This window comes from Pseudorca crassidens, chromosome 2 (genome assembly GCF_039906515.1).
Source record: "Pseudorca crassidens isolate mPseCra1 chromosome 2, mPseCra1.hap1, whole genome shotgun sequence".
In the NCBI taxonomy this organism is placed as follows: Eukaryota; Metazoa; Chordata; class Mammalia; order Artiodactyla; family Delphinidae; genus Pseudorca; species Pseudorca crassidens.
The window spans coordinates 42,429,406-42,451,516 of NC_090297.1; the positions used below are offsets into that span (position 1 = coordinate 42,429,406).

Consider the following 22,111-nt stretch of genomic DNA (forward strand, 5'->3'; position numbering starts at 1 on the left):
CTGTAAGACAATTATAATTTTTCTTTGTTTTCTATGTTTGGGTATGTTACATGAAACAACATGAACAATTAGAAGGCAAGTATTAGGGATATGGTATTTTTTTTTAATTTTCATTAAGACTGGTTGAGCAGTATTTTTTTATGGATCATGCTTTTTAAAAAATATATTTATTTATTTATTTACTTACTTATTTAGTCTGTGCCAGGTCTTAGTTGTGGCACACAGGATCTTTAGTTGTGGCATGTGGACTCTTAGTTGCGGCATGCATGTAGGATCTAGTTCCCTGGCCAGGGATCGAACCCAGGTCCTCTGCACTGGGAGTGTGGAGTTTTACTCACTGGACCACCAGGGAAGTCCCAGGGATATGGTATTGAATGCATAGTCCATTAGAAAATAAGAACCAGCTATGTAGAAGCTTCAGCAGCTGATTTGACTAGAGGACATAGAAAACATAATTGGTCAGACTAATTTTTTTACACCTCCTGAAGAGATACCATTTGCTTAAAATAAGCAGTCTTATAAAATCCTTACTCCTTTAACCTCCTCCCTGAAATATTTCACTAGGCTTCTGGGAAAACTCACATTAAAATGTAGGCCTTTTCAAAACAATTTTCAACAGTTGGTGCTGGGACACCTGCATATTCACAAAGAATGAGGTTGGACCCCTTCACACCATATACAAAAATAAACTCAATGGTTCATATACTATAGTTTTAGTAAGAGCTAAAACTATGAAACTCTTAAATATAGATGTCTTCTTGACCTTGGATTAGGTAAAGCCTTCTTAGATATGATACAAAAAGCACAACTGACCAAAAAATAAATTAGGTGGATATCATGAAATTAAAAACTTGTGCTTCAAAGGACACCAGCAAAGTGAAAAGACAATCCATAGAATGCAAGAAAGTATTTGCAAATCATCTATCTGATAAGAAACTTATGTTCAGGATATATACAGAACTCTTTACAACTCAGTGAAGATAAAAATCCCAGTTTTAAAAAGGAGTGACAGGGCTTCCCTGGTGGCGCAGTGGTTGAGAGTCCGCCTGCCGATGCAGGGGACACGGGTTCGTGCCCCGGTCCGGGAAGATCCCACATGCCGCGGAGCGGCTGGGCCCGTGAGCCATGGCCGCTGAGCCTGCGCGTCCGGAGCCTGTGCTCTGCAACGGGAGAGGCCGGGGCAGTGAGAGGCCCGCGTATCGCAAAAAAAAAAAAAAAAAAAAAAAAAAGGAGTAACAGATCTGGATAGAAGTTTCTCCAAAGAAGATATACAAATGGCCACCAGCACATGAAAAGTTGTTTAACACCATTTGCCATCAGGGAAATGCAAATCAAAACCACTAGGGTGGCTATAATTTAAAACAAACAAAAAACAGAAACAAAATAAGATTTGGCAATGATGTGGAGAAATTGGAAATAACCATCATACATATAATTTAAAACAAACAAAAAACAGAAACAAAATAAGATTTGGCAATGATGTGGAGAAATTGGAAATAACCATCATACATTCCCACTGGTGGGAATGTACAATGGTACAAGCACTTTGGAAAACAGTTGGGCAGTTGCTCAAAAGATTGAAATAGACTTATCATATGACCCAGCAATTCTGCTCCTAGGTGTATACCCAAGATTGAAAACATGCCCACACAAACTTGTACACAAATGCTCATAGCAGTGTATTCATAATAGCCAAGAAGTGGAAACAGCCCAAATGTCCATCAACTAATGAATGACTAAACAAAATGTGGTATATACGTACAATGCAGTATTATTCAGCAATAAAAAGGAATGAGGTTTTGATAAATGCTACAACATGGGTAAAACATGCTAGGTTGTAAGTCGCCAAAGAACTACTATTGTATAAAATAAACAACAAGGATATATTGTACAGCACAGGGAAATATAGTCATTGTTTTGTAATAAGGTTAAATGGAGTATAATCTATAAAAATATTGAATGACTCTGCTGTACACTTGAACCTAATATAATATTGTAAATCAACTACACTTCAACAATAGCAGCAAGAAGCTGTTAGAATCCAAGAAATACACCTTCTAAAGAGTTTTGCAGGGGCTTCCCTCGTGGCGCAGTGGTTGAGAGTCCGCCTGCTGATGCAGGGGACACGGGTTTGTGCCCCGGTCCGGGAAGATCCCACATGCCGCGGAGCGGCTCGGCCCGTGAGCCATGGCCGCTGAGCCTGCGCGTCCGGAGCCTGTGCTCCGCAATGGGAGAGGCCACAACAGTGAGAGGCCTGCGTACCGCAAAAAAAAAAAAAAAGAATCCACCTGCCAATGCAGGGGACACGGGTTCGAGCCCTGGTCCAGAAGGATCCCACATGCTGCAGAGCAACTAAGCCCGTGCGCCACAACTACTGAGCCTGCACTCTAGAGCTCGTGAGCCACAACAACTGAAGCCTGTGCGCCTAGAGCCCGTGCTCCACAACAAGAGAAGCCACCACAATGAGAGACCTGCACACTACAACGAAGAGTAGCCCTTGCTTGCCACAACTAGAGAAAACCCACACATAGCAACAAAGACCCAATGCAGCCAAAAATAAAATAAAATTTAAAAATTAAAAAAATAAGTTTTGCAGAATTCTTACAACTGAAGTTCACCAGTTTTCAGAGGGAATTAATATTTTTTGATGATGTTAGCCCTTCAAAAAATAACCCTTAAAAAGAGAGGGGAAGGTATCTGTTAGAGAACTTAGTACAGTAAATGCAATAACAGACTTCCTGAGCTCCAAAGACAACGCTTGGCTGCTACAAACATATTCTTTTTGGAATTAACACCTTTTTAAGCTTTCATCTTTTAACTCCTTAAAGGCTGTGTATATTCTGACTCTGGTTTTGCAAAGAATTCTTGGGCTTATTACTGTTAGCTTTCAAGTAGTCATATATTTGAATCTTCCATTTAAGGATGAAAGATAGTTATTGAAATGTATATTCTTATTCTTTGAACTGGTAAAATTCAAAGATAGGATGCTTAAATGAGAAAAATTCCAGTATGTTTTGGCTGTAGCAAAGAAGTAGTTCCAACAATAACTCATGCACTAACTCCGATGGGATATCTCTAGGCCCACAACTACCCTGGAGATCTGCCCCACTGGTAAGCACTTCTTTGTTAGTAAGTGGGTACCATTTTCCCTCTGGAAACCAGTTTGCTTGATGAGAAGGAAAAGGTGGTCTAATTTAGGTCTCATTCAGTAAAGAAAATAGTGGTGGTGCTTAGGAGACCCTTATTTTAGACAAAATTAACTCAGAGGAAACGTGCTTTATTTTAACGATATACACATGGATTAGAATCAGACAGCTGTCAAGGAACCAAGGCAGCCACTTTCTCCCATTTTTCTTACCCAGAGGCTTCAGGATTTTTCATTTGTGGGCTTTCCTAATGTCTGCTTCACTCAGCATTTCTAATCTGTCTTTAATACAAACAGTTTCCTCAAACCTCAGTTTATACATCTTGTATTTGCTGCTCAATGACCTTTCAGGTCAGTTAATTCAGTTTTCCAATTCTAATTCTAAGAGAAGACAGTCTGTTGATTCATCCTCTCTTCACCAGTCAGGAGGTTGCAAGTCATCAAATGTTGACTAGCCTATGGATCCACTGGAATGTATGCCTGTCCCAGGAATTGCCAGGTCATGGGCAATTTAGGGATAGTAGGAGCCATGGGTGAGGTAATCATCTTGTCTTGTTTGCTATATCTCTGTATCCCCCTACTGTAGGAGATTTAGGCTTTGTAAGGACAGTCTTGGTCACCACTGTATCTCCTTTGCCTAAAGCAGCATCTGAAATATGGTTGAGTATTCAAGAAATATTGTAATTTGTGCCTAGGCTCAAAATGTGACCTTGATTTTCAGTTGTCTTGACCCTTAGATGGATTTATGACTTGCTAATGCTGAGTGCCTATGGTGATGATGCCTACCAGGTCTCCACCAATTAGGATACTGTATATAACCCTGTATGACAAGTGCTCAGTGAATATTTATGTAATGAATAAAAGAAGCCAACTTTTTCATTTCTTTAAAAAATAAGCAAACAAATAAATGCCAAAACGCCTCCCTGGAAGCAGTGCTCTTTTTCCATGCAGATCACTTCGGTTTGATCTCATTAAATAAAACATATCATTTGTCAGTATCATTGATGGGATGCTGGCTTTTTTCCCCTCTATGTATAATTGTTATCCTTTATGGTTCAGGAATTTCATTAATGCTAATCTTTGGGGTTTTGTTTGGTTTGGGGGTTTTTGTTCAAGATTCACTGAACATCAGAGTTAGAATATGCATTGAGATCATTTATTCCAAATCCTCCATTTTATGGCCTTAGGTTTCAGTCTGGCAAAATTCAGAAAAAAACATTCCCAGTAGGAAACTGCAGCTGGGGAGGGGGTGGTGCCAGCAGCAGTTTGTAAGGCTGTAAGGAGAAAATCAGAAGAGCTGACTCTTCTGGAGGAAAGGATACAGCTTTTGGTGACAAGCTGCATTCTTTGGCAGTGACTTTATTTTTCCTTCACCACAAACCAGACTTGTACTATTTCCAGCCTCAGCACATTATTTAGGCACTTCCCCACTGCATTGTTTTATTTAGTTTCTGAAATTATATCATATTCCCTAACCTGGGTCCAACTTTTAGCCTTTCAGATAGACAAGTTCACACTTTGATCTGTTTCTTTCTTGACTTGTAAACTCTGAGATTCGGGCCCATTTTATTTTTCACAACATTCATCATTTTATAGATGATACATTATTTATTAACAAACAATTGGAGCACTTCAGAGATTTTCCTCATCAGGTCAAACCTTGCTTTTTTGTGTGACTGACCCTGTCTTTGCTCTTTGCTCTGCCTCAGCACATTTTGTAAACCTTTGTTCCTTGTCTATTCTACCCCTTTCCATGATGCTGCATTTCTTTTCCTAACACATTTTAATTTAAATTTTTCCCTTTCTTTAAGGCAGATGCTTTTGCTTGGATTCTCTTTGGGGTTTTTTGTTTTTTGCATGAAGACGTAGAGAAGTAAAGCATTAAAGAGGAAAAAAAATGTTTAAATTTACTTGAAATATATCTGCTTCTCTTACTGTGAATTCCCTCTTTCTCAAAATTTAAACTCACAGGGCAGTTACATGTATGTCTCCGATCAACATTGAGAAAATGGTAGTTAGGTAAGCCATTTAAGTAGATGCTGGGGATAAAGGGAAAGGGGGAAGAGATGTGTACTTTGGATGACTAATGATGTCATTATAGGAAGGCCCAGATATTTGAGCCCCTATCGTGGTTGGTACATTTTCTTAGTTATTCCTTACAACATTCTTTTTTTTTTTTGCGGTACGCGGGCCTCTCACCGTTGTGGCCTCTCCCGTTGCGGAGTACAGGCTCCGGACGCGCAGGCTCAGCGGCCATGGCTCACGGGCCCAGCCGCTCTGCGGCACGTGGGATCTTCCCGGACCGGGGCACGAACCCATGTCCCCTGCATCGGCAGGCGGACTCTCAACCACTGCGCCACCAGGGAAGCCCTTACAACATTCTTTTAAGATGGGTATTCTATTCATTTTTCTGATGAGGAACCTTAGGCTTAGAGGTATTAAGTAACTTGCCTATGGTCACATACCTGATAAGTGCCAGAGGATGAAATTCTATGATATGTCTGTGTTCCTTCCACTATACTTTTCTATTATTAACGTAGATAGTGGGCATAGAAATTCTGAGCTTGAGAAGGATTGTGGAAGTAGAAGGAGATAATTAGTTTGATTTTGGACAAATTGAAGTTACTGTGGGATAGAAAGGTAGGTTGAAATTTCAAAGAGGCAACAAACCAGGTTATCACTTGGAGAAGGAATGTTGGTTGTAATTTATATCAGGTTTTCCTTTTTGGTTTTATTGTGGCATAATCCAAATCCTTAGCAAAATTTTCATAGCATGTTTATAAAATCCTGATAAGAATATATGACATGGATTACAGGAACATGAGTGCTTTGATTTAAATCATTCAGTTATCCAGTAATGTTTGAATCCCTACTATGTGAAAGATACTGTGCTAGGTAAATAGTATATATTGGTGGGCAAAACAGACATAATCCCTACCTTTATCAAGCTTATAGTCTAGTGGTGAAGGAATACACTAATAAAATAGTCACGCAATCACCTTTTTAGCCCAGAGACAAAATACTTCGTGAATCATATTCATAGACATAGATAGAGGTGAGGGCAGCCAACTGAACCACCCTTGAAGGTTGCCAGCATTTATATTAATTAGCAATTTACTGTATTGGTGATTTAGATTTTCATAAACCCATTCATTTTGTACGAAGTGCCCTTGTACATTGTAAATGATTAATTTGTAAATGTTATTTTCCACAGGTCTTCAAAATCGTATTTAGGATTCACTTTTGGAGGGATTGGTGGAGATACTATTATTATCAGTCATTCTTTTTTCTTTTTGCGGTACGCGGGCCTCTCACTGTTGTGGCCTCTCCCATTGCGGAGCACAGGCTCTGGATGCGCAGGCTCAGCGGTCATGGCTCACGGGCCCAGCCGCTCCGCGGCATGTGGGATCTTCCCGGACCGGGGCACGAACCCGTGTCCCCTGCATCGGCAGGCGGACTCTCAACCACTGCGCCACCAGGGAAGCCCCTATCAGTCATTCTTAAAGAATATACTTAGCAAAGCAAAACCAACTCTGTAATCCCAGTGTTATAGCATGTATACTAACTTTAATAAGTATAGAAACACTGAAATGAGAAGGAACACGGGAGTAAGTTAATGGGTGACTATTTTTAGCTATTAGTAGATAACATTTTTAGTAGGTCATTTATTCATCTATCCATTCAGTAAGGAGCAAAACCAGACACAATTCTTATCATTGATCTTACAGTCTGGTGGGAAAGACAACATTTAAATTACTATAACTAAATATAAAATTACAAATATGACAAATGCCATGGAGGAAAGTTACTTGTTATATAAGAGCCTATAATAGAGGAGAATGGTTAGTTAGGGAAGATTTCTGAAAAAATAGAAGTTGAACTGAGCTCAGAAGGAAGGAAAAAAAGAGGTATTTAAGCAGAGTGATGGTGGAGGAGAGTGTTTCATGCAGAGAATACAGCAGGTGCTATGACTTCACATAAGAGAGATCATGCTTCTTTAAAGATCTGAAAGAAGGCCAGTGGGGCTAGAAAGCAGTGAGTGAGTTGTTAGATGAGGAAGGAGAGGGTGAGTGGTAGGTAGGTAGGTAACCAGACTATGCAGGGCTTTGGAGGTCTTATTAAGGACTTTGGACTTCATCCAAAGAGCAGTGGGAAGCTATTGAAGGAGTTTTAAAGTATGTTGAGGAGGGCATAGGGTTGGATTTGTTTTGGAAAAATTGCTGTAACTTCTGGGTAGAAAACAAATTGAGATTTTCCTAGCTAATATTGTACACCAGGAAAGAAATGGGAACTTAGACTGGAGTATTGGCAATAGACATGGAAAGAAATGAACAGATTCTATCAGCATTTCAATAGAAAATAAATTCACTAGAACCCGGTGATGTATTAAATATGGGAAGGTAAAGGGAAGGGAGGTACCAAGGATGTTTCTGTCTTCCAGAACTAGAAAGGTGGTTGTGTCATTTACTGAGATAGGGAAGAGGACCAGGTTTTGGAGGGGAGTTCATTTTTGGACATCGAATTAGAACTGTCAAAGTAGAGCCTGGAGTTTAAAAGCGAGATCTAGACTGGAATATAAATTTGTGAATCATTTATATCTAGGTGGTAGTTTTAGCTGTCAACATGGACATAGTTTTGGTGAAGAGTATAGGGCAGGAGAAGAGACCAGGACAAAAATAGTCACACACTCCAAATACCGTCACATCATGAGGTTCTGGGGATTAGAATTTCAGCATAAGAATTTTGGGGGACACAGTTCAGCATATAACCCTTCTATGTCAAAGGTGTTTTTCTCTGTGCTAAATAATAAATGTTCAAAATATTAGTTCCTTCAAACTTGCTTTGAAAAAAGGAATAAAACAGAAGTACTGTGTAACTGCCATTGTCAAAACACACATTTTTCACAAAGGAGCATTTCTTTTTTTTTTTTTTTTTTTTTGGTGGCCATGCCACACAGCATGCGGGATCTTAGTTCCCCGACCAGGGATCAAACCCATGCCTTCTGCAGTGGAAGTGCGGAGTCTTAACCACTGGACCTCCAAGGAAGTCCACAAAGGAGCATTTCTAATGAACATCACCAAATAAACTGCTTGAAAACAAAGGAGTCAATGCAGGCACTATCCATCACTCTTTTTTGGGGTGGGGGAGGTGGGTAAGTGCCAAACCCGAGCCCCCTGCAGTGGAAGTGCAGAGCCCTAACCACTGGACTGCCAGGGAATTCCCCCTATCACTCTTAACATTATCTAGAATGATCTTCAGTTCCATTGGAGGACTCATAGTTCTTAGCATATAATTGTAATCACAGCTATGATTTATTACTGCACAAGATCGCAAATCAAAATTGGTAAAGGGAAAAGATGCAAAGGTCCATAGGAAAGGCACAGGCTTCTAAGAGTTCTCTCCTAGTGGAGTCACACGGAATGTGCTTAATTCTCCAGCACTGAATTGTGCCAACATGTTTGAAGTGTTATCTACCAGGGAAGCCCAAAGTACTGAGCCACTGCCTAACATATACCAAAATTCTAGACTCCCAGAGGGAAAGCAGGTGTTCAGCATAAATCGCACTGTTCACACAAAGAGTTTAGGCACAGTGAGCCATTAGTTAGGGAATGTTGAGAACTGTCCCAGAGTCCAAATCTTTTAAACAGTGCTGTTTTTATATCCCCATCCAATCTTCCATTCAGTGTCTTCTAGCTGACAGGAGAAACAAGTTTACATTTTGCCACCTAGAAAATACCATTGGATCTCTAGTTACTAAATAGTAATTCATACTTAAGGTCATTTTTAATAAGTATGATGGGACTTAAAACTAGGTGTGTGTGGTAAGAAGGGTGAGGCTATCTTTAAAATATCAGGAGCTCTTAGTCATTTTCTTCCCTATAGAGGGTTTCTGAAAAGTTGCATATAAACTGAAATTAGAATGGTGAATCACTTAAAATATCTAGAGGGTTTCTTTCGTTTAACAAAAATACCAAAGAGGAAAATACATCCATAATGTGAATAAGAGATAGGCGTTTTGTTTTTCTATCTATTAATATGCTTCTTTGTAAGGTAGAGCTTTCCTTTTCTGTTCTGCTTTCTGTGTTCTCTGTACCCATATGTGAACCACAAGACCAAAGAAATCTAGCCTCTTAAAAAGCACGTGCTTAGAGACAGTTAAAGTCTTTTTGTTTGTAGTATAGGTCTTTTTGTTTGTAGTAGGTATGTTCAAGGATTAAGGAGTACCTCATTACCCATAGTCTTATACTAATTGTTTCACTGACTTCCGTATGAGTCATATCTTGATGTGGATGGCAGCTCATCAAGACTGGTCAGTTGGTCTGGGACTGAGAATAATGAAAGGTAGTCTAGACTGGAAATCATAATTCAAGGGTTGAAAATCTGAGCTGGCAGGGGTTACAACAGAGGCTGAAGAGTTTCTTGTATTCAGAGACAAGCCAGAAAGATAGGACCAAAGCCAGGGGCAATAGTAGTTAGCTTCAAGTCTGCAAACAAGAGTCATTTGATGTTGAGAGAAAGCAGAGGGTTAGAATAACTTACTACAGGAAGTATCAGAGACTCAAATCTTATAATTTAATTTTTCAGACTGAAAATCCCATATTCATAAATAGCAGTGTTTTAAAAACGGTATTCTATTGATTCCTAGGATTCTGCGAAGGTACCCCAGCTGGAGTGGGGGTGTGGGATTCTATTTTTCTATCAGCAATAGAGTATATTTTACAGGGCAGTTTCAAAATGGATTTGATGTTCTTTGAAATTCTTAAATTTTAGAAGTTGCTGAAATTATGAAACCTTTATTGCAGATGAAAAACCTTTATAACTTTATTAGAAATTCTTTATTTTGATGGCTTTCTTAAAATGTCATTTCAGTATAATATAAATGGACAAAGTCCAAATCGTTTTACTTGGAGAATCTCCTTCCTATCCAGCAACCAAGCATGATGTAGTGGAAATTACCAGCTTAAAAGGGAGACCAGAATTCTAATTCCAACATTGTCAGTAATTTTGTGACTGTAGGTAAGCTTGGGCCTATAAAATGAGAGAGTTGTTCTTAAGTGAATTTCTAAGATTCTTTTTGACAAGTTTTACTTACCTCTGTCATAGTCTAGTCCATTTCTTCTTTTTTAAAAAAAATTGTTTTATTTCAGCTTTACTGAGTTATAATTGACATACAAAATTGAAAATTCAGTCCATTTCTTAAACGTTGCAGTGCTTTTCTATAGTCACATACTAGTAGAGACAGAATAATATTGTAGTAGCTAACATTTATTTAGCTAACATTTATTTAATGAGCTTTTGTATGTGTGTCTCATGCTGTACCGGGACAGCAGTTACAAGTCTCTTTTAATTCTTACACTAGTCCTGGTACTTTACACATAGAGAAACTGAGTCTAATAGAGGTTAAGTAAATAACTTGGTCAAGGTCTTATGACTGATAAGTAGCAGAGCAGGGACAGCCTTTTTGACTCTGAACTATGAAACTTTTCTGCATCGAAAGTTAGCCTGCTAGGTATAAAACCTTAAAGAGGAGAATTTCTAAACCAGAGGTGAAACAGCCATTTTTATGATCTGTAACAACAGAAGGGTCATGTAACTTTTATATGCACTATAAAGCCTGGTCAGCAAAGTTATTTTTCTAGTGCATAAAAGATTCTCTGAGTTTGACCTACAAACTGAAATTTTTTGTATATATACAGACTTGTTTAAAAGGAAATATTGGTTAAAAAAATAACTGTTTATAAAGCAAAAAATTGCCTGTAGTCACAGTGGTGTAGATATATAGGGCTGAAAGAAAGTTTTCATACTGTGCTAAAGAAATGCAGTTTTTAATTAGTTAATTAATTTTTGGCTGCATTGGGTCTTTGTCGCTGCGCACGGGCTATCTCTAGTTGCAGTGAGCGGGGGCTACTCTTCGTTGTGGTGCACGGGCTTCTAATTGCAGTGGCTTCTCTTGTTGCGGAGCATGGGCTCTAGGTGTGCGGGCTTCAGTAGTTGTGGCACACGGGCTCAGTAGTTGTGGCTCTCAGGCTCTAGAGCACAGGCTCAGTAGTTGTGGCGCATGGGCTTAGTTGCTCCGCGGCATGTGGGATCTTCCCAGACCAGAGCTCGAACCCATGTCCCCTGCATTGGCAGGCGGATTCTTAGCCACTGCACCACCAGGGAAGTCCTGAAATGCAGTCAGTTTTGTACTTCACTTCCTCTTTGAAAGCTAGAAGAATTGACAGTCTCTTCTCACTTGATGACTGCACTTGTGAAAGCTTTACTGTATTCTGTATAATCGTCCTAATTCTTTTATAGGTAGACACCTATGTAATTAAGCTGAGGCTAGAGGCAGAGTCTGTCAATATTGGGTGGTAGGGAGGAGGATTGGGGAAAGCTTTAGGTCAACAAGCTGCTAGACGAGGTAGGATTTGGACCAAGGGACCTGCAGGGGATACTAGAGGGGATAGCAAGAACAAAGCCAGTAAGATGGACAAGCATGAAACATACGAAACAGCTAATTGGACTGCAGTAATAAACATAGCTCTTCGAATGCAGTGTTAATAGTTATAATAGCTACCATTTATTGAGTTCCTGCCATTCCAAGGTTCACCATCTTTCTCATTTAAGTCTTATAGCAACCATATAAGGTAGGGTAACCCAGATAGGTTAAATCACTTCAACACGGTCACTCTGTTAAGTGGCAGAGAAGTGACTTTAACCCAAGGTTATCTGGATCCAAGAACCATACTTAATAATAAATCTTCTTTGCATGTAATATGAACTAAATAAATATTTGGATGAAGAATATAGGTCTGATAAGCACTCACATGCTTGGTTATTATTTCCTAAATCATGAGCTAGAAGTATGAAAGTAACCATTAATGATTTTATGTGGAAATTCATAAAACATGAAACTTTGAACTACTGACATTTTACCAGAGAATGTAATCTTAATTATTTGATAAAGGATTTACTGTGTTTTGAGACCTTTAATTACAGATTTGTTCTGAATCTCAGAGAAAAGAAATATTTAAAGTCTTAAGTTGAACTGCCTTTGATAAGAAACTCAGTAACAACTACTGTCAGAAAAGGGGTTTATAAGAATAAGGCTAATTTTAAAGGTACATAATGGTATCTTTAAGAGACATTGTAGTGAAGTGCCTTTTTCCTTGAATTAGATATTTCAGTATTTGAGCCTACTTTATATGTATCTGAGACTTTCCCCTAAAATTTCTCTTTGAAAAGGATATTTATACTTGAGTCCTTATGAAGTCTCTAATTATGGGTACATTCTTAATTATTTTATTTTGAACCCCAGAAGCCATTGGCTCAAAACAGCTTCAACTGATGCTAGTTCTGAATGCTTATGGAGGTTATTTCACAGAATTTTTTTTTTTAAAGCTTAACACAAATTTAGCAATTATTCCTGGAGGCATAATCTCATACTTGCAAATGTTGGCTGTCATTGTAAATGAGTGCTTAAATTGTAGAAATCATGAGTGATCCTACAGGATGAATGAAAATAACATTTTCTAATGTAATGTGAGTAGGTAGTTGTGATTTAACGTAAATTTTCCCATGAAAACATCATACATGGATTGAAAGTGTTATGGCTCAGTTTATACAGTAGAGATGTTGTCTGAAACACCGTATTAGGTGGCTCAAAAATGGTTTTAGCCACAATGAAATCATTAGGTCAGAGATGCACTGTTTCCCTCGTATTCATTGAGGTCTCTTCCCAAATGTCTCATCAGAGAGATTTTTTCTGAGTATCTTACCTAAAGTAGCATTCTCCATCAATCTAGGAACTTTATTTTGTTTACTCTGCACTCCCCATCACCTAGCACATAATAGATACTCAAGTATCTGTTGAAAGACTGTATAGAGTGTGAATAAAATTATCTCATAAATGTGAGTAGGAAATAAAAGCAATACAGTTGACCCTTGAACAACACAGGTTTGGACTGCACGGGTCCACTTATATACAGATTTTTTTTTTCAACAAATACATACTACAGTACTGCATGATCCATGGTTGGTTGAGTCCTTGGATATGTATTCCATTTGGAAGGAAGGTGGCCTTATTTGGCTCACTGGATTATCATATCTAAATATGTATCCAAAAGCCTAAAAGAAGTTTTACAGAAGTTTATTGCAATAATGTCCAGTCTTTCCAAATAAATAATAAATTAATTTTAAGATTGTTGTCTGTATGGAAAGAAAGAATAAGTTTGCAAATAAGAGGAATCTACAGTGGCCAATTCTAATGTAAATAATGATATACTGAGGCCACAGAACTCCATTGTGGCCTACAGAATATTGAATACCGTCCATTTGGTTAATTAATTGGTTACATTGATTTATCTTTTTGTGTATCAGGAATGAATATGTCTGTGTTATATGGTTTTCCTGTAGAAATACTTGAAGTAACATTCCATTCCAGTTTTTCTGTAAAGCTGTGTTTCAGTATCCTTTAAACATAGGTCAGATATGCTAAAGTTAAGGCAGGGTAAAAGAGAATCTCATGCTACTGCATACTTGTCCAGTCTCCTTCTCCCCAAGGCCCCCTCCCCCAGCCAAAAAAGGAAGAAACAAAAGGAAAACACTACCCCAGAAAACAAATTTTTAAAAAATAATTCTTTTCTCCATTAAAAAAAATTTAGGAACAAGTTCCAGTTCCGGTCTATCATCCAACACCTAGCCAGACTCGCCTAGCAACTCAGCTGACTGAAGAGGAACAAATTAGGATAGCTCAAAGAATAGGCCTTATACAGCATCTGCCTAAAGGAGTTTATGACCCTGGAAGAGATGGATCAGAAAAAAAGATCCGGGAGTAAGTTTTAATTTATACATATTTCAAAGATCTATCTTCAGAGATCTGATTTTTAAAAATACTCTCCTGCATTTTGGAAGTCAGATGTTTAATCATTTCTTACAAGGAAATGTTTAGATGTAGCAATTAAGAAGAATTTTCATATAAAAATAGCTAAGAAATAAATGATGGTGTGAATTCTGACCATTTTATATGTTGCCTCTGTCCATTTGGATGACAGTTAATGTCAGTTAAAAATGATTTACCTGTGTAATAACTGTGAACTAGTACCAGCATTGCTGGTGGCCTAATCAGTTGGGAAAGTCATTTGGCAGGATGTCAAGGACCTTTAGATCGAAATCCTTTGAAACAGTTAATTCTAGAGATTTATCCTAAAATATGTGCCTCACTTCAATCCCTAGAGTTTTATGCATAAAGATAGTCACCATAGTTTTATTTAGTGAAAAATAACAGTAGAGGAATACTTTGGTAGGTTATGTAGCCATTAAAATGGTTTGCTAAGGGTTTTAGTGATATGAGGAAAATCTTATCCATTTCTTAACTTGTAGAATAATTTTACTAAGCCTGATGAGTTAAATATAAGGGAGATTTTGTCCTCAGAGCTCATTATTGTCTGAGAATCCCTAATGAGGACAGCCATTCTCCTTTTAGGTTGAGAATGGTCGTTACCAACACAGACATAAAGTAATTTACTATGTTGTGTTTGGCTGTTTGAGCTGTAGCACCATTTAGGGCTAGTACTTAAGATTATAACCTATCTAGAATATTGACTGCCGAATTGGGTTGCTTCTTGAACCTGTAGAAGAGTGCAGTGAGCTTGAAACTGGGGTTGTTGAAGAGAACTTTAGCCTGTAGCAGCCCAGTAAGTAGGCTGAAATTAGTGGTCTGTATTTACATACACTTATTAAAGTGAAAACTATATGGGCTTACACTAAAAAAGCAGTTCAAATAAAATTAACATGGTTTCCTACGTACTAAAGCTTCACATTCTTCTTAAGGTTTCTTCTGTAATAGCTGTTTTACAAGTAAAATTCTAGCAGTGGACTTGATCCCTATGTGATACCTTTCTCTTTGCCCTGTTGATTGCTCTCAAACTCTTCAAATTCCCAGGTGATTGAAATAAGAGATTGTGGCTGTATAACACTTATTAAGAAAAAATTCAATCTGGATGCTTAGGTGGTAGGATGACAGGCAAGCCATTTTCATCTGTTCGTATTAACACTGTCTTTGTAATGGGGATTTTAAAGAGTATTCTAGATGGATCACTTCTCTAAAAATGCTTTCTTATTTCTCTCCCTCACCCTCAACAGGTGTGTGATCTGTATGATGGACTTTGTTTATGGGGACCCAATTCGATTTCTGCCGTGCATGCACATCTATCACCTGGACTGTATAGATGACTGGTTGATGAGATCCTTCACGTGCCCCTCCTGCATGGAGCCAGTTGATGCAGCACTGCTTTCATCCTACGAGACTAATTGAGCCAGGGTCTCTCATCTGACTTCAAGTGAACCATCATTTTTGGTGGTTTTGATCTTTTGTCACTGAGCCCAAAGAGCCAGGGATTAGGAATTAAGATCATGCACAAAAGTTTCCTAAAAATTCCTGCATGGCTGCAGGAATTCCTGAATGGCTGCAGATGTTGGGGGAAAAAAGTATGTGATATTTTAGAAACTTAGGGGGAAAAGTAGGAAGGTATTTTTATGTAAAGCCTTGACCCAGTGTTCAAAAATATAATTGTATTTAGATCTTGTTATTGCTCCAGTACATAGGAATTGTGTAAAGTGTTATACAGCAGCTGTATATGTTTAAATTGTGTCTGTTGAAGATTAGGAAAAAGATAGTGGTTGTTTTTCCTAAATGAAATAACTTTCTTCTTCCCCCCCACCCAAATTCTTTTCTCAAGTTGCTGGCATTTGGGTCAAGGTTTTATTAAAAGCTACATTTTATAACACTGGCACAAAAAAAGTAGTTTTAAGCTTGTTTGCACAGTTCTTTTTTTCCATTGGAAATGGAATTCATTGCCTTAGGTCTTTTTAAATAGTGTATTATTATCGTTGGGGCTGGCTCTATGCTTGAAAACCAGTTTATTTATAACCTGTTATAAGTGCTATATCTGTTTGCAGTTAGGAAATGCAGAATTCAAAGTGATCTCCTAGCTTGTAAGCAAACTGAGATGCACTATCCCTTTTCTATAAAAAAATGAGTTAATGTGTCAAGAAACCAACTCTAGTAAAGTGGGGTTTAATATTACCCTTTCTTATGTGTTTCACCTAATTATTTTGGTTGTTAATATGGTGATAATTAAAAGTCAAGGTAAATTTTAAATATTAAGAATTCTGATTTATTGAGCTTGAATTATGCCACCATGCTTATGTAAAAATGAAAGTGGCACCATGGTTAAACTGAGAAAAGTTTCTCAGTTGCAACAATTTTGATTTATTCTTTCCTGTGACCTCCTTCCCTGTTGTCTTGAACATAGCAAAAGGATACTGCATCTCTTCTTATTGTAGTGCTGAGGTTACTGAAGTTATATAAAAACACATCTCTGTTTCTGTTGGAAGGACAGTCCTGCTAGTTGACTGACAATTCTAAGCAGGGAGAATTAAGATAAATGTGTTTCATGTTTTGCACACAAATGCAGAATTTGTATAACCACATGACTTCATAGTTGTGATCTCAAAAAAGAAGGAATTTCTCTTTTATCTTTTTCTTGCAGTTAATATAAGAACACTGAATCTCTAAGCTTCTGAAGTGTTAGAGGTAGAGATGGTCTAGTAAAGATGTAGTTGTAATGTTTTATCCATTTAGCATGTGTTTATTTTTCTTTATGTACTCGAAGGTGACATATTTGTACAACTCAGTGATATTACAGCTAAAAAATCATTCATTAGCAAAAGGAGAAGCAATCTCAACCCAACAAATCAGAAATGTTTCTTTTTATTTTATATTGAGTTGAATATTTGACTTTAACACTTTTCTACATACAAAACACAAGTCTCTTGAAGGGTTCTTCATAATTGCATTATAGAAGAATTTAGTATGTCATAAGCACTTAAAGATTTGACATTCAACTGTAGCAGTATCCATGTTGGTTAATTTTCTTATGAGCCCCATGATGAGTTCGAGAAAAATTGAAAGAAATTAGATTATCAAGTTCTGTTAAATTGTTACATGTATCTTGCTTAAGTTTTTGTTCATTAATTTATATCCAATTACATAAAGCAAATTTGGAGGAAACACCTGAAGTTGTGCAATATTTTCAGCGGTATTACTTTTTTTATCTTTGTGTTTTCTACTTAAACATGATGTCTGTCATCAAGTATTATAGTCACTTTCTTTTTTTCTAGATTGTTAAAATTGGTAAATGAACTTTTTTTTTTAATCATCTTCTATGTTGCTGTTAGTCTTTATTACAAGGCTTCTTTCACAGAAGTTTGGCAGTAATATTGAAGGAACCAGGATTGAGCTGAATGCTTTTTTTTTTTAAAGGTATTTTGTATTCTTTAATTTTGATTTCCACATACCATGTTAAGAACCATCAGTTTTGGCTTTTACCAAGTTAAATAAAGTTATAATACAGTTGTAAAGGGCTAAAGTTAGAATTGATTACATAAGAATATTCTAATCCTTTCTTTAAAACACACATGTATAAATTTAATTACTTAAAAATTTCTAGGTATATATACTTTTGGGGAAGTATTTTTTATGGCTTGGCATTTAATACCATCTAATCATAAATTTAGAAGCTTGATAGCTTCTAAATTTTCTTAAGCCAAATAATAGGTACAACATATTTGAATTTGGGCAAGATATGTTCAGGCTTGGCTGTAGGATTTGAGATGTCTGGAAAGCCTGACCAGGAAAAAATAAAAGAATCTTACTCTTTTAAATGTAAACCGAACAATTTGAAATACTTTCAGATACTTGTAGTTTGGTTCACACAAACCTTTTAAATGCTATGAGTGTTCTTTATAAGACATCTCAGGTATTAGAAGACTCTCCAACTACTTTCGGTTGTCTGTGTAATATAAAACAGAATATAGTGAGCATTGAGGTAACAAATTTTCTGTGAACAAAGCTCCTTCTTAAGGAAGCATGCATTTTAAAAAAGGAATAACAATAAAGGAGTCCAAAGCAGAACTGCCTATGGTCCTGAGACTGAAAATGGCAAACAGGAAAGAAGGTAAGTTTCTTTGGCATAGTTCGGAAATGTAGGCAATTGGTGGCCATGTTTGCTTACAAAGGCATTGGCTAGCAATCAGTTTCTCAGAGTCAGCTGATGACACTTGCATGTTAAACGCATCAGAGCTAATCAGCTAATTTTTTAAGCCTTTAATTTTGAAATTGGTGGACATGAGAAAAGGTTGATTTTGGTTAGTATCTCCTGAAGTAATACTAAATTTACCCACCTGAATTTAAAGATCATCTATTCTTTTACTGGGTATGGAAAAAGTTAGTGAAGATAGTTTGTAACCCCTCCTTCTCTACCCTATCTAGCTCCCCTGTTCTAGTCTTACACTCAACTAGACTTCCCTAAGACACAGGCCTGGTTCAGATGTCCCCATCATGTGAGGCATGGGAATGAGAGCCATCAGCGTCCTATGCAGTCTTATTCTGACTGCATTATATTATTCCTTTTGAGAACATAGCTGAATTCCTTATCATTTCTTCCCCCTTGGTCCCACTTTCTAAGTATTTTGCCATTATTAAATTAAAAAGTGTGGAGTAAAAATGTCCAACTATGAAAATTTCCATCTTTGCATTTAATGTCATTACTGATTGACCCACTGTGAGGTGATTTACCTAAGAGCTACCAAGAAGTGGTCTCTGAAAGAATTTTTTCTCAGTTCTGTATTGTCAGAATAGGTGTTTGCTTATGGCCAGGCAGTGAGTGGTTTAATGCTCATAATTCAGATTTAGAGAGGACTTTAGTTTGTAGTAATTCAAGTGAAACATAAGGGTTTAATGGGAGGAGTAACTGTAAATGCTTGATTACATTATATAAAACACCTTAAAACAGTACTTTTTCTGAGTGGTTTGAAAGATGTAGTAAGTTCATTTTATATATTTAGAGAAAGTTAGCTGGACTATTTGTTAGTTCTCTCTTCACATAAAGTACTGTTTTTAACTAGAGAAAAATAACATCTTTTTTTTTAAGCTCCTAAGAGTTACATTGTAACACATTAACGTTTATATTAAAATGACATATAGAAGTTAGTAAATGGATGAGGCACATGTATCTGGGGAATATTAATTTAAATATACTTTGTAATCCTTTTTCTGAGAGCCTCTGGTTCTAAAAACAGCAGTGCTGGGTGATTATTTATTCAGCTATTGATTGTCCTGATACAAGTATCCAGACTTTGCTTTTCCATTTATCCTTTGGCTGTTTCCTTGCTCTTTAGCATGGATGAAAATCCAGATGAATCCCTTTACAGCCCATTTCCTGATCCATAAAATTTTTGTTAGAGGCTTCAGTAAAATTTTACAAAAGGGGTTTGGATTTATCTGCACATCTTAATTGTTCACATTGTTCTTGTTTGCCTTATCACGCTAAGCAATGGTCATTAGCCCAGGATAATAACTGGATCCATCTAATTAATGTTACTGATAGACTGAAACCATCTACCATCTCATACATTTTTTATGGAAACTTTAAGAGATACTAACTTTCTTTTACATTTTTGTTTTTTGAGAAAACTAACTGTCCACTGGAAGATTTAGTCATCTTTGGATGCTTTCCACAGCAAGTTTGGTTTTCTCTGCGTATGAATGAAGCAGCATTATCAATAAGGTACAGATTTTAGGCATTTAAAACTGATTGTGATCAAAGGATGAGCAGTGCCTGTTTACTTTGAATACATTCTTATCAGTGTGTAACAGCAGTGCTTATCGACTAGATTTCTTCATGCGGAGAAAATGAAGTTGAAAAAGGTAACTGAGGGTTTACTTCAAGAGTCTGGTCATAGTGATGAATGCTTATGAGAAGATGTGGTTGGCTAAGCAAGTGATGGGCCCAGCTTTTCTCTGGGGGGCCATATAATAGTTAATCTAGTCATTCAGGATCCAAAAGCAAGTCTTAGGTGTTGTGTGAATTGGGAAGCCTGGACTGTGCTATCAGATTGGCTTCCAGCACTATCCATACCAGAGGTATGGGGATAAGCTACATTCTGCCAATTCCGGGATCACAGCCTGTCTTCGGCTTTGAGCTAGTGCAGAATAATGATCTTCTTTCCATGACGGTAGCTGAACTCAAGCAGACAGGTAAGTTAATGGCTACAATTTTAGGGTATGCAATGAAGGGAAGTTGTTTTTCACAAACCATTTGTCCTCATGGCCCTTGACAATCACTGTCCATGATGTTATTTTGATATGAGGAATAATAACCATTCTTCTTTTCAGTAGTGAGATGGGTGCTAATGGCGCTGTCAGGTTGGTCATTTTTGCAAGCCTTGTTCTCAGGATTATTTATTTCTGAAACTTTGCGTTAATGGCATTGAAGATACCTTTGAAGTAAGAGATCATGTTTATGGGTTTGGATTTTTGATAAACTGGGTTGCTGATTTCTCATGAAGAGTAAAGAACAAGAAATGCCAACTCACATTGACTCTTAGAGCCTGATTATCACTTAGCAGCATATTGAAAGTTTTTTTTCCCCGTAAGTGTGGTAGCTGGTGCAGGGAAGAGGAGGTATTTTAATGGCAATTCTCATGAAGCAGAAGCAATTGGTGCTGTTGGCCTTTGGCATGGCACTGGCCTCCCAGCTTCCATGTTTAACCCTGTATAGTACATTCTTCACACAGCAGTTAAAATAGTTTTGAGTAAACTGGATGATGTCTTTCATCTGCGTAGAACTTTTAATTGCTTCCCATTGTGTGGAGAATAAAATCCAAGCTTCTTAATGGAGACAGCAGACTTTCTGCCTCTCTCCTTTCATAGTACTCTACTTTCTAGACTTTTTTGTGTGTGCTTTCTAAAATGGCAAGCTCTTTCCTGTCTCAGATCTTTTGTAGTTCCATCCTGTAGTTCACTTCCCCAGATTGTTTGATGGCTGGTTTCTTACCCTCTGGACCAACAGCCCCTGTTTATTTACTCCATGGCTCTAATTTGTTTACTTTCATGAGAGCAGGACATTTAGGTGCTCAACAGATATTTATTAAGTGAAGGGAAGGAGAAAGCAGGGAGGAAGAGAAGCCCTAAGGAATCTGAGCATTTCTGATGGAGTGGGAGCCACCATCAAGGAGGTTCCCATGGAGAATTGGGGCCTTATAAAGATCGCTGAGGGTTGCAAGGAGAAGGACAAAGGCAAAGCTCTTCCTGAATGGGCAGCTTTCTAATAAGCCTTGTCTATAACCAGTACTGCCCTCATCCTCCCCTTCACCTGAGAATGTTGGCAGGTCATAGTTCCTGTATGTCAACTTTTGAAAGAAAGGACATATTGGATACATGTTTTTGTTTGCCCAGTACCCCATCTTTTTTAGTAATAACTCCCAACCGAGCATGTAATCCAAGATAGACCCATTGTAGTACCTCACTCCCTTTCCAAGGCAGTGGTTCTCAGGCTTCAGTGTGCATCAGATCCACTTGGAGGACTTGTTCAGGTGGTTCGGCCTCACCCCTGCATCAGGGGGAGGGGGGGCTGATAATTTGCATTTCCAACAAATTCCCTGATATCTAATGCTGATCTGGGGAACCATTGGCCTAAGGGATGGACATTCAAGCCAAGTCAGACTAATCAGAGTCCTTATCTGGGGATTTTTCATACTGGAGGTAGGAAAAGGAGCCCTTTTCTTGTCACAGAGCTGTAAGGACGTAAGGTCTGAACTGCCACGCAGAGAAGTCAGTCCAAGAGAATAAATCTAACACAAGAGCAAAGCCAAGAGATGGAGAAGGCCTGATGGATGCACTAGAGCCATTGATTCAGTCATCCCCTAGGCCAAATTCACCACTGCCTTCCCACAGTATGTGTGGGCCAATACATTTACCTTCTTAATATACTGAGGACTGTGCGAGGCTGCTTAGTTGATTTCTTTTTATTCTCAGCAGTCCTGTGAAGCAGTTGGCATTGGCCCCATTTTACAGAAGAGTAAACTGATTCTCAAAGCAGAATAATTTGAATTCAGTCTGTACTTTTATCCACTATTATC

The 22,111-nt window shown here is 37.8% G+C and overlaps 1 protein-coding gene across 1 annotated transcript in view; it reads left to right on the forward strand.

Moving 5' to 3' along the window:
- Nucleotides 1–17,201, forward strand: part of RNF11 (ring finger protein 11) — a 39,157-nt gene extending 21,956 nt beyond the window's left edge. Inside the window, exons 2-3 of the mRNA XM_067726093.1 lie at nt 13,792–13,961; nt 15,272–17,201. Coding sequence (XP_067582194.1) covers nt 13,792–13,961; nt 15,272–15,443 — 342 coding nt within the window. The 3' untranslated portion in view covers nt 15,444–17,201. The remainder of the gene's footprint in view (nt 1–13,791; nt 13,962–15,271) is intronic.
- The last annotated feature ends 4,910 nt before the right edge of the window (nt 17,202–22,111 follow it).